This window comes from Camelus bactrianus, chromosome 8 (assembly GCF_048773025.1).
Source record: "Camelus bactrianus isolate YW-2024 breed Bactrian camel chromosome 8, ASM4877302v1, whole genome shotgun sequence".
Taxonomy (NCBI): Eukaryota; Metazoa; Chordata; class Mammalia; order Artiodactyla; family Camelidae; genus Camelus; species Camelus bactrianus.
In genome coordinates, this window is record NC_133546.1 from 31049221 (window position 1) to 31061593 (window position 12373).

Sequence of the window (12373 nt, forward strand, 5' to 3'; positions counted from 1 at the left end):
ATATTTGTAGTGCCTGGCCCGGTACCAGTCAATTCTCTTCAAGGAACGTCCTTTGAAAATAAGATCTTCTTGAATTGGAAAGAGCCATTGGATCCAAATGGAATCATCACTCAATATGAGGTATCAGGAGAAAAAGGAAGTTTAATGAAATGTGGATTGAAGGGGAGAATAAAAGAAAAAGTTTGAGAGAAATAATGGAAATGAAGTAAATGAGAATTAGCGGATTAAAATCATTATTACTTCTTCTCTGTTTTAATGTATAAATTCCTTGATCCCAACAGTACATATCAAAACAAATATTGTATGGCACCTAGAATTTTCATATTCTTAAAGTACATGTTGTTGTTTTACGGAAGCAGAATGAGCCTTGTCAAAGAGACTTACTGGTAGTTGTAAAGAATAGATTTTTATAAAAAATTAGGATACTCATATTTCATACTGACTTAGGAGAGGCCATTGAATGTCAGATGTTTCAGAGTAACAGAGTAATACCTAAAAAGCAAAATATATCATAAGGCTGACTATTCCAGAGCTTCATCTCAACTTTGAATACAAATCATAATCTTATTTTTAAATATGGGAAGTGAAAAAGAAGAAAAGGTCATTTTAATTGCACAGATATGTAGATCTGTTTCTGCATCCTCAGTGTTGATTAGGGCAAACAGTGTTTACGTTTCTAGTGGCTACAGAGTGCATCACGGGAATAGGACTCTATCAGCATACTTGAAATTCATTATGTGACTTGGACAAATAGAATAAATTTAATTATAAAAACATTTGTTGAACACTTTCTGTGTTTCATCTGCATTACAATATATACAGCCATAAGATTTTATATATATATGTTTATATTTATATTTAAGTATATTCATTTATATTTTAATAGAAGAAAATAGATGTTTGTTGATCCAGCCAGATAGAACTCTAGGTTTATCTGTGGATGAATAGAGAGATAGAGAGAGAGAGATAGAGAGATAGACAATAGATACAGAATGACAGTGAAATAACCATAACAAAATGAGAAGGAAAAGAAATGAAACAAATGTGATTCATCCCACACAGATGCTCTTGAATGCTATCTTATTTAAAAGGGAGTTATTTAAAATGTATTATGACTTAATATTGGATATATAATAGTAAATATATTTCTTAAAACAGGTCAGTTACAGCAGCATAAGATCATTTGATCCTGCAGTTCCAGTGGCTGGACCTCCCCAGACGGTATCAAATCTATGGAACAGTACACACCATGTCTTTATGCATCTCCATCCTGGAACCACCTACCAGTTTTTCATAAGGGCCAGCACAGTCAAAGGCTTTGGACCGGCCACAGCTATCAATGTGACCACCAATATCTCAGGTATGCAAATAAATAAAGTGCAAACAGAACTGGTTTATAATAGTATACCCTAAAGAAGCACATATACACTGAGTATGGTTCATCTTACTTATTGAATCTTTACTATAGTTATTAATGATTGAAGGCACTTTAAAGAATTATTTGATACAGATTATTATTGGTTATGTGCCAAATCCGAAAATCTCAAGTAGTCATTTTTAATTGACAATGGTCTTTTAAAAAAACTGTATTATATTTCAATTAGGAATATTTAAGTGTTCACTATAAATGTTCATATTAAAGACCTATTATGTTTTTGGGGAGTTGGTAATTATTATAGTATCTGATCTTATCAGATATGAATGATTTTATCAAAAGCATGATAGAAGATCCTTATAGTACCACATGCCTTGTCTCTGTTCCATTTTCCCTGACAGTCTGATAATTTTAAACAAATGTGAATTTTTCTTCCTCTTAGAAATCTCATATAAATTCATGTAATCTCATATAAATTTCAGAATGGTAATGTGTAGGAGAATCTTAGATTGATTAACATACAATTAAATTTCACACTATATTTTGTTCACAATTTCATCGTTTGCCAGGAATTAGCATTATAATATGCCTTACACCTACTCCAGTGTGTGTGTATGTAATGTTTTATAACTTAATTAAAATTACTAAAATGAGTACGTTATGTAACTGAAGAGGTAAATTGAAAAATAAACATTTTAAAGAGTCAGTTATTTAATATATTAAAATACTAATTTTGGAACAAAATTTTGTTCCTTTATGTTCATTTTTATTATAGTTCTACAAAGCATATATTTGTGGTATGTTATAATACATTATTAAAAATTTTCTACCATTCTTCTGAATCTGTATCATTTGCATTAGAAGGAAACCACATATTTCTAATTTTTTTAAGTCAAAATTTTATTTGAAAATGTTTGAATGCAATATAAAGCTTTAAAAATTTATATCATGAAAAATTATTCTAATATAAGCTACTTTCCTTTTGTATAACATTTGATATATTTTAATATTCTAATAAAAATGAACTATAAAATAGTACTCATTATATTAAAAAATAGCAATGTATTACAATTACCAATTCATTTTTTGATGGACCAATTCTAAACATCAATTTAAATACCTATTGAAATTATTTTACTAAAAAATATGACATAGTGATATGATATAGTAAAACATATTTCCTACCCTTTAGAATTAGAGGTAGTGCTATAAATAAGTTCCTTCAACAGGGATATCTAAAAAATTTACATCAACTTTATAAAACTGAGAACATTGAACAAATGAACATTATGGACAGCCATAATTTATTATGGTTCAGACACATTTTTTATTGAATAAAAAACTTACAAAGACCAGGCAGGACACCCATCTAGCATTTTCTTTGAATTATTTAACTGTAATTTTACTTGAAGCAGCCTGTGTGCACGGATGCTTGATTTAGACTTTAAAACTTGGTTGCAATCGCTATACCTTAGGAACACATGGTAATTGTGCTAAGGCTGATGAAATTTATAGTTAATGTGGTTCTCAGGCTCACTTTAACTTTTAAGGTAGTTTATGGTTATTAATCCCTTGAATCCAGTAATTCTATTCCTTAGCATTTTAAAAGCAATTTAAATAAAAGAGTAATCCAATTATTGGAGACATGATGTTTGGCAGTATGATGATGTATACATGTATGTGTACAATACACATATGACATATACATACATGTGTAATAATACACACATATATATTGTGCGTATTTAATATCTTGATTCTACTTCATAAATAAGTCTCAGATAATTTGCCTCTTTCTAATGTCACTGTTCCTTCCTTTCCATGTGGACCATATTCTAAGCAGAGCATTGAAATATCTTTCTAAGCAATATCCTTGCCTTTAGACTTACCTTGCTTTGATTTTTTTTCTATTAATCTTTGTACAACATACATTTATTTCTTAATTTTTTTTCAAAATCTAATATATTATATCCAGTATGCTAAAGCCCAAACATCCAGGCATAATCAGCATTCACAGCCCTTTATTTTATGGCTCCTCCCATCTTCCACTCCTACCCATGTGTGGGAGCCCATGATTGGGTTAACAAATTGTAACAATCCCAGCCACTTATCTCCTTAAAGAAGATGTGCTTAGTAACTGCCTTGAGGTTTTAGCAATGACCCAGGCCCCCCCGGCTATAAACGCTTAAACGCTGGGCGTGCCTGGTGTTAGTCTTCTATCCCCAAAACAGCCTTGGGCTGGAATGGTAAAAAGCTGCAGACTCAGAGGTGAGAAGGCTGGTTAGCCACTGATGGGTAAGACCCCCTGAGGGGGCAACCTAAGACAGGCACAGTCACCTGAGTCCAAGAAAAATCTTGTTAAGCAGCTGATTCTCATAAGTACCTCCCTGATAAGCTGGAAGGCTCAACACGATTATGATTCACCAAAAAGGGTCTTCTAACCTTGAGCCAAACACCAACAATAAACAAAGCCTTTGTACTCATTGTGATCCCACCCTGTTCTTCCCTAAATTCCTGCTTCGATTGTACTCAAAAAATGAGAGATTTGAGAGGCTCATGGCGTTGGCTCCCAACTTCCTCTTGCTCTCTTGACTTTTCCCCAGAGTCTTGAGTAATTCATTCCGTCTCGGTGGGACTTCTGCTGGTCGGAACCCACAACTTGTGATGAACCCACACCCATGAATCCAGAGTTCCAGGCATAGCATGCTCTTGTAGCTGTTAGAACACAGTGTCCTGTCATGTGATTATATCTTCAAATTTTCTGTTCCCTACCTATGAAATATTCCATGCTTTCCCTTCCTGATGAGTTTTTACTTTTTTTTTAACATTCAACTCAAGCACTGCCTCAACCCTGAAGTCTGCTCTTTCATCTTCCCAACTCCCAACACTGGTTTAGATAAGTGTGGACCCCAGACCAACAGCACCAGCATCACATGGAAACGTTCCAGAAAGTATGTTATGAGGCCCCCTCCCCACAGCTACTGAATCAGAAACTCTAGGGGAGAGGCGTAGCAATCTGTATTTTAAGAAGCCCTCCAGATGTTTCTGATCTCAGAAACCACTGCATTGGCTAATTAACTGTCCCCTTTTGCTCATCTAAGTTTTGCTATAGTTTATTTATTTGTTTTTGTTTATGAGACTCTCACTCTCGATAAATGTGAATTCCCTACTTTTAATTCTATAATTGTCAGATACCACACTTCATTTTTAAAAATATTTTAATTATTTTTATATTTATGGCACTTCTCATAAAATTTGACACATAATATATATTCAGTAAATGTTCAAAGAATGAATGAAATACTTTAAATCTTTATCAGACATTTTTTGTTCTCATTTTTTCTGATAATGCACACATTTCGCTGGTCATGTACTCCCTTAAACACCTTTCTACTTGGAAATAATCAAAAGCCATTTGAGATTACTCACCCAGTTCAAGATTAGAAAACCTCCTCTCCCCCAAACATTATCAAACATTTTGAAAAATTTTAAGTTTCTTCTTTTTAAGAAACTGGCAACGAATGCTAGTTCATGGTAAATAACAGCTAAAGTTCCCATTCCCACTCACCATGCTTCCTAGATATTTTCCTTTTGTGACCATGGCGGTGAAAGCGGTCCAGGCTAGTGCAGTCATTCCACATCCATCAGGTCACAAGTAGCACGACTTCCCCCTTGACAGCCATTTACCTCGGTTCCTGCTGTTTCTGTCTCCACATCTCCATGTGCAACCAGAACTCTCCAGAGTCTATGCTGTTACTACCTTCCTCCCATCCCATCAAGGCTGATTTCAAGGTCTCAGGAAACTAAAAGCTAAAACGTCTTCACAAAGTATTTGGAGTGTGTGTGTCACAAATCGCCAGATTATAATTTAAATTTCAGCAACAAGTCTTGGCTTCACATCTGCTGCTGCTTTAGGTTCCCAGAGTTAACATTCAGTGGCATAAGTTAAGGTACAGTTTCGATGTAAAGTATTAAACTGATTTTTCCCTCAGTCAGGATAGTTTATTGATCTTAAACTATGATATATTCCTGTCAACTGACTGAAACTTTTTTTTCTTCATGAATCACTTATCAGCTCCAACTTTACCCGACTATGAAGGAGTTGATGCGTCTCTCAATGAAACTGCCACCACAATAACTGTATTGTTGAGACCGGCACAGGCTAAAGGTGCACCTATCAGGTAAGGAGGCAGGAAATAATAGTCAAAGGGAAAAGCAGCCAATAGGAGAGATATTTTCTCATCCCTGCTCAGCAGCCAATACTGTGGTTCATCTTTAAGAGACACTCATTTGACACTTACCATCAGAATGGTTTTATTTTTGTTTTGTTTTGTTTTCCTGTTTTTTATTTGGACAAACCTGTAGAGAGAATTTTAAGAGTAAAACTCCAAGGGGACTTTTGAGATATTCAAGAACTCTGCGTTGTTTGATTTCAGAGCTTTGCTTTTTGATTTTTTTTCCCCTCTAGTCCCATTTCATTTCCCTTCCTCTGTTGGTATCTGTGGTATACGAGCTTTGAAGGTTTTTGTTGGAAATAAAATGAGAAAATAGCTCCTTTCCAATGTGTTAAATCTGTTATTAATAATTTCATATGAGTGATTGAAAAATAGGAAGCTATGAGGAAATAAAAGGAGAACAGTTAAAATGAATGCAGCCTATGTGACCTTTTAATTCCTAAATTGTTGCTAATCAGGAATTCCATAGTAAATATTAAAGTTCAGTTTGCCATTTACTTTATCTCTCCAATATTAAAATCTCCTACATTATCCTCCTCTTGCAGAAATTATGAGCTGCATTATTTTCAGGAATTGAGTCAAATTATTCTAATGATTTTAATTCCTATGCATTTGTAACTAGATAAATGTCCAAAACTTAAACAAGTTTCCATTTGAAACTGGTAGACTTTGTGGATACTTTTGTTTTCATACTTCTATTGAGAAATAAATCAAGGCACAGAAATCAATGCAGATATTTTATAACTGAGTCATTTCAAATTGTTTACATATTCATTTAAAAATGAACTTAATCTTTTTCTGTGGGTAAAATGAATACATTTGACCTTGTGAGCACATATTCACCATTTAAAGAATTAAAATAATCACTGGAAAGGAAGAAATATTTTTGTTAATTAGAAAACAAAACTGTATGATGAAAGAACTTGAGTCCATAAAGGAAACTCTTATGTCATGTCTGTCTAAAAGCCACAGTAATACCACACCGGAGAAAAAGAGTAATATCATAATATATTGTAATATAAACACTTGTACAGCACTGGCTACTTGAAAATGCAAAGTATATTAGTGCTACTTATAAATCAGCGATCTACCAGTGAGTATGATTGCTGATCCAAAGGAGAAAGAAAAAAATGCCTGCATTCAGCATCTTTACTATTGACAGGTAATCAGGATCATTCACATGTTCCTACCTGTGAGAAAATTTACTTTATAGTTGTTCAGTTCTGCTACTGTTGTCTAAATGAACTACCACATGCATTTACCTTTTAAGAGTTAGATATCTGAGTGAACTCAGCTTTGCTTAATGTAAGTTGAACACAGTATATTATTATTGCACAATAGAGCTACATAATATAACTTACACTGTTTATTAATTAAATAAATGTATTATACTAACATGAACTGATTATGTACTATGTGCCAGGCACTGTGCTAGGCATTGTAAATCAAAAATAAAACGATCTGGACAATCAGAGAGGTCCACAGCCTTATAAATCCTTTGCTCATAGTTGGTGTTCATGAACTTTGTTGAATTAGTGCGTAAATTATTGATAACATGTTTTTAAATCAAAAGTCTTTCTTTGACACTATTTACATTTACTTACCACAAAATTTCCAATTTCCAAGAATACTACAAGAAAAAATAATTAAATGATATATAAACAAATAAAAAGTATTTTAAAATAATGTTGCTACTGAGAAAAAAAATCTGTTTTCCAGCTGATATTCCAGTCCCATCTTGTCTATCTTTAGTTTTTTGCTAATGGTTTGCCCAGCTATCTGGGATCACCCATAGGTGGGAGCCCTGAGGCAGGACCAGGCTGGTCTAGCCAGGCAATTAGGCTTCAAATGAGCCCTGCTTCCTTTGCTGTTTGAATCATCCCTTCAGGTAATCCTGTCTTCTTTCTTTTGATCGCTTTCCTCCCTTCGATATCATTCCCAATAACTGGGGCCTGATCTTGAGGGTTCTCTTCTCCTATGCTCTAATTTCTTTGAAAATGGGGGCCCAACTTGATGTAATCAATTTTCATAGCACTGTATTTATGGCCTGGTGCTTCAAATCTTTGACTGGATCTTCATTAATTTTTTCCAGTTCTAGAAACTATTTGACTTTTCGCCCATTTTCTTCTTTATTTGTGTCTGTCTTACAGAATCTCTTCTCTGCTAATGCGTGTGGCCATTCCACTTTGTCTGTGGCCCATCTTCTCCCCTCCAGATAAAAGCCAGACTTGTTTACCACCTAGCCAAACCTCCCTGGAGTATCCATCTGTTAGCTTTGTCTGCTATCACAGGCCCCAAATACTAGATTCTATTTTTCCCTACTTTACAATATTCCTAGCCTCTGCCAAAGTACATTTTGCCATCCATTTGTCCCAAATCCAGTGAAAATATAAATTTTTCTCCTTTGGCCCTCCAAACAGACTCCAATTTCCAAAGCCTCTGTTACAGCACATAGGATACCCTTGTTACATAAGGTTTGCACATTTTGTTTAGTTTAGTTTTATTAAGAAAGCTAAAATCGGTCTCTATATAAATGTATTGACTCAGTAACATTCAGTATGTGCCAGAAGCTGAGCTGGATACTTGGAATAGAAATCACATAAGGGATTTAGCATGTTCCCTCAAGTAGGGGATGGTAGACGTGTAAAGCAATAAATGCTAAGTGTGAACAAGTGACAGCAGCTAGAAGATGTGCTACTTAAGCCGAGTTTTGAAGGAGAAGTAGAAATGAAGTTAACCAAGGGAAGGGAGAGGTTGCTCAGAAGAGCAGGGAATGGGCCTTCCAATGATCACAAAGGAAGGGATTGCATATATGACATAGGGTGGTGCATTCCAGAACTACAAGTAGTTTGGGGTCATTGGGAAGAAAGGGTGTGTCAGAGAAGTGACAGGTGCTGAGGCTGGAGAAATAAGCAGTGGCCAGAGCAAAAGGCTGTTTATGATTCGTCTAAAAACTGAAGGTGGTCAAGGGAGAATTTTAAGTGGAAACTACCTGGAGCAATTGTACATTCTTAGAAGAATCACTCTGAAACATAGAAGATGAACTGGGGTGAACCAGACTGAAGGCAGAATGGTCCCAATGAGAAGAGCTATTGGGCCACACTGAGATGAAAGCAGCGGAAACTCAGGTGAGGCTTGCCTCCCAATCATGGTTTTACACAGCTAGTATGTATAAAGCTTGGTGAGAAGACGGGTGGAATGAACACTTTGGGTGAGAGATGATGGTATCTTTTCTTCTAGAAGTGGTAGCAGAGCAAAACGTCATCTAAGAATTCAAGATAGTTTTTTTTTCTTTTGAAGTTTTTAAGTAATAACAAATATTCTTACTGTTTTTATTTGATTGCCACCCCAAATCAAACAAAAGACATGCTCTTTATTGAGAATGAGTTTTTATGTAATTATAAATTATTTTATATACATAATTTTTTTATATGTTTGCCTAGCTTACCAATGTTTTAACCAAGCTTTCTTTCTAATGTGCCATGTAATGTATATGGAACAAATAATGTACATCCCAGTGAAAAATCCTGTTCTAAATAATATAGCACTCAGTATCACCAAGTACTTTGTTCTTCAATATTCATTAAAATTGTGTCCATACACTAATGAAAAACATGTGCAGTGCAGTTCTGGCAAGTGTGGTTCTTTGACGAAATTAATTTTTGAATATATAATCATTCTAAAGTTTGAAAGTTGCTGCCTGACTTAACTTGAATCTCCTTACCAACTTTTTGAAATCTGTCCTTAAAATTGTCATCATTTGACAGTCATTACTGTGATTCAAAATGAACATTACCCACGTTTGGAATCAATTCCCTAAAATGCATAATTTATTTTCTTTCTTTCTAAGACATTTTATGTTTTTCAAAAATGAACTCAAATTCTAACCTGAGTAGATATAATTATAAATTAGAATGCAGAGAATGTCCCATTTATTAAAAGATTGACTCAAGGAAGCTATGTTTTCAAATAATGAAAATAGCAGAATATGACAAAAACAGAAAGAAGAGTTTCTCAGTGGTGAACTCAGTTTATTGTAAGTTGTAGTAAATGAATGTATTTTATTGTAGCAGTTTCCAAATATAAACTCTACCTATTTTAAGCTGGAAGGAAGCTACCTATTCTAGGGTATAGCTAAATGTTTATTTTGTAGTTAAAACGTAATTTTGCATTTTGAAATACTAAGTATCATATATTTTTAGTTAGGTAAATTAGGATATAGTCCAGAAATGCAGTCAAAACCATCACTCTTCCACAGTTGCCTTAGGAAAAGAAATTGTGTGATGCTCAGTGATAGCTTAACAGAAATACAGATCAGAATATAGACTGAGTTTGGTTGGAGTTCAGACCTTATATATTAGAGTTATTCCCTGGGTCAGCTTGTCACATAGACACAACTTGAGACATTGGGACTGCTGTCCTTATCCATCTGCAGAATACTTGTTTTCTCCTAGAAATTGAAAGAGATCAAATAGTTGCTTCTGATTTTTCTAACCACTGTCATGACACAGAGCTTACTTGAATTCCAGATAAAAATGCTTGAAATTTAAACAAAGATGAAAATAATCCTTTTGCCTCATTTTATGGGCACACAGGTCATATGTTCCAATTAAAATCAAATAGATGTTATTTCAGCTTAATGTTTATTCTATAGAATCATAGTAGGTAGAATTTTTTTCTTACAGAAACCATGAGGTATGCCCTCTTTTAAATCTTCTTTCCAGCCTTCAGAGTTCTGTGGTCACAGCCAAAAACTTCACTGTGACCTTGAGAAACTCTGAGCCAGAACCTCTAGCTAAGCCACTCCCAAAATCCTGACCCACAGAAACTGGGCGATAGCAAACATTTGTTGTTTTGAGCCACAGAGTTTTGGGATAATTTGTTACACAGCTATAATACAAGCACCCACATAGCTGAAATCTTTCCTTCCTTCAGGTTTCTGCTTAAACACATAGGTCTTTCTTGACCATTGCTTGTGAAATAGAATTCTTCATTCCTTTCATTCTCTGTGCCCCATTCAGACTTATTTTTCTTTAGAGCATTTATCCCTTCTTCGCATATGTGTGGCTTTTAAAAAATGTATTTGTTTTATTTGTATTTCCCTCGTAGAATGTAAGCTTCTTGAGAGGAGGGACTTTTACTACTGTGTTCATTATTGTAACCTCAGCACTTAAAATAGTGCATGGCTAAAATATATACAAAATAGTATAATACCAGATAGTATTTTTAATGTAGCATGCTAGTGATAAAAGCAAAAAATGTTATAAAACGGTGGTTCTTGAGGGAAGGGTGTAGCTCAAGTGGTAGAGCGCATGCTTAGTACTCACGAGGTTCTGGGTTCAATCCCTAGTTCCTCCATTAAAAAATAATTAAATAAATAAACTAATTACCCCCCCCCCAAAAAAAAAAAAACTTTAGGGAAAAAAAATCCCAAGACAGTGGTTCTTGGCCTTTTTTCAACCCTGGAATTCCTTATGGTTCTCATCAGTGTATCTGTGGCATTATAATTTATGGGTGGATTAAGGGCTAAATTGAAAAGGCATCCCACATGAGCCTGCATCCTACCCACACTTCATCCTACCCACACTTCATCCTTCAGTTACCTCTGCCTCAAGAATTACCTCCATTGGCTTTAGAATACAAAATAATTAGTGAGTGAACTAGTCAGAGAAGGCTTCATGGCAGAAGTGGAAAAGCTGGAAAAGGAGAAAGGAGGATACTTTCTGGCAGTATGTCTGTTATGTTTAGGGGACAATGGTCCTACAAGCATGAGACAGATAATATACATTAGGAGATAGAGCAAGCATGGCGATATAAGGACATGGCGAGATATTAACCTCAGTATAATGAGCATAGATTTTGACATTTGGAGAGCTTCACATAACTTTGACAGTGGAATGTTAGAGAAGAGTTGTTAATGTCCAAAATGATGTTTTAGGAAAAAACAGCAGAAGTGTTCAAAATAATTCTCTTTTGCATTCTCCATGAGCAGTTCATGGCATACAGAGAATACTCAAAAAATAGTGACTGAATGGGTGAAAAGATGAGTGGGTGCCTGGATTACATGAAAGAGAAACTGAAGGAAAGAAAACCAGACCGGGAATATGAATATAAAGTTATAAATAACCTCCCTAATGGTAGAAGCAATGGGGAAGAAAAGAAATGGTAGGTTACAAGGAAGATAGTACATGGTTAAAAATAAAATTTGTTAAAGTTAATGCCAGCATTTTGAGCTTTGATTCAGAAACTGGTAGTTCCTCTCCCAGAAATAGGGATGTTATGAGAGACCTGGCTTGTATGTTTAAGGAGTGAAGAGATGGGGAGCCAGAAATACGATGGTCACTAAAATGGTACTTAAACTTCTACTCTGGATAACCAACATGTTGGCATTGAGGCAGTATGAGCAATAGTGGCTGTGAGATCTTGGGATGTCTGTTGATAAGAGGAATTGCAAAACACTGGAGCTGGGGAATTTCTCCTGAAGCTTTAAGGAGACATGTTAGATTAAAAACACAAGGAAGTATACAATTATATAATTTATTATTCTTATCACCAAGAAGTTGTACAAGCTACAACTGAAACCAGATTCACAGAGGGTTTACTTACTGATGGGTTAAAAGAAAAATCCATGGCAGACTGTTAGAGGTAATGCTGAGTTCATCTCCAACGTTTTTAAGCATGAAATCAGGAAGAATACCATGTCTATCATTAATTGCTTTGAGCTAATGGCAAAATTCCTGTGTGTATTTTCTTACAGTCTTAT

At 34.8% G+C, this 12373-nt stretch overlaps 1 protein-coding gene across 5 annotated transcripts in view; it reads left to right on the top strand.

Moving 5' to 3' along the window:
* Positions 1-12373, top strand: part of PTPRK (protein tyrosine phosphatase receptor type K) — a 510632-nt gene that overhangs the window by 402164 nt on the left and 96095 nt on the right. For all 5 annotated transcript variants that reach the window (XM_074368389.1, XM_074368386.1, XM_074368385.1 and 2 more), the window contains exons 9-11: positions 11-120; positions 1159-1360; positions 5451-5556. In XM_074368389.1, coding sequence (XP_074224490.1) covers positions 11-120; positions 1159-1360; positions 5451-5556 — 418 coding nt within the window. The remainder of the gene's footprint in view (positions 1-10; positions 121-1158; positions 1361-5450; positions 5557-12373) is intronic.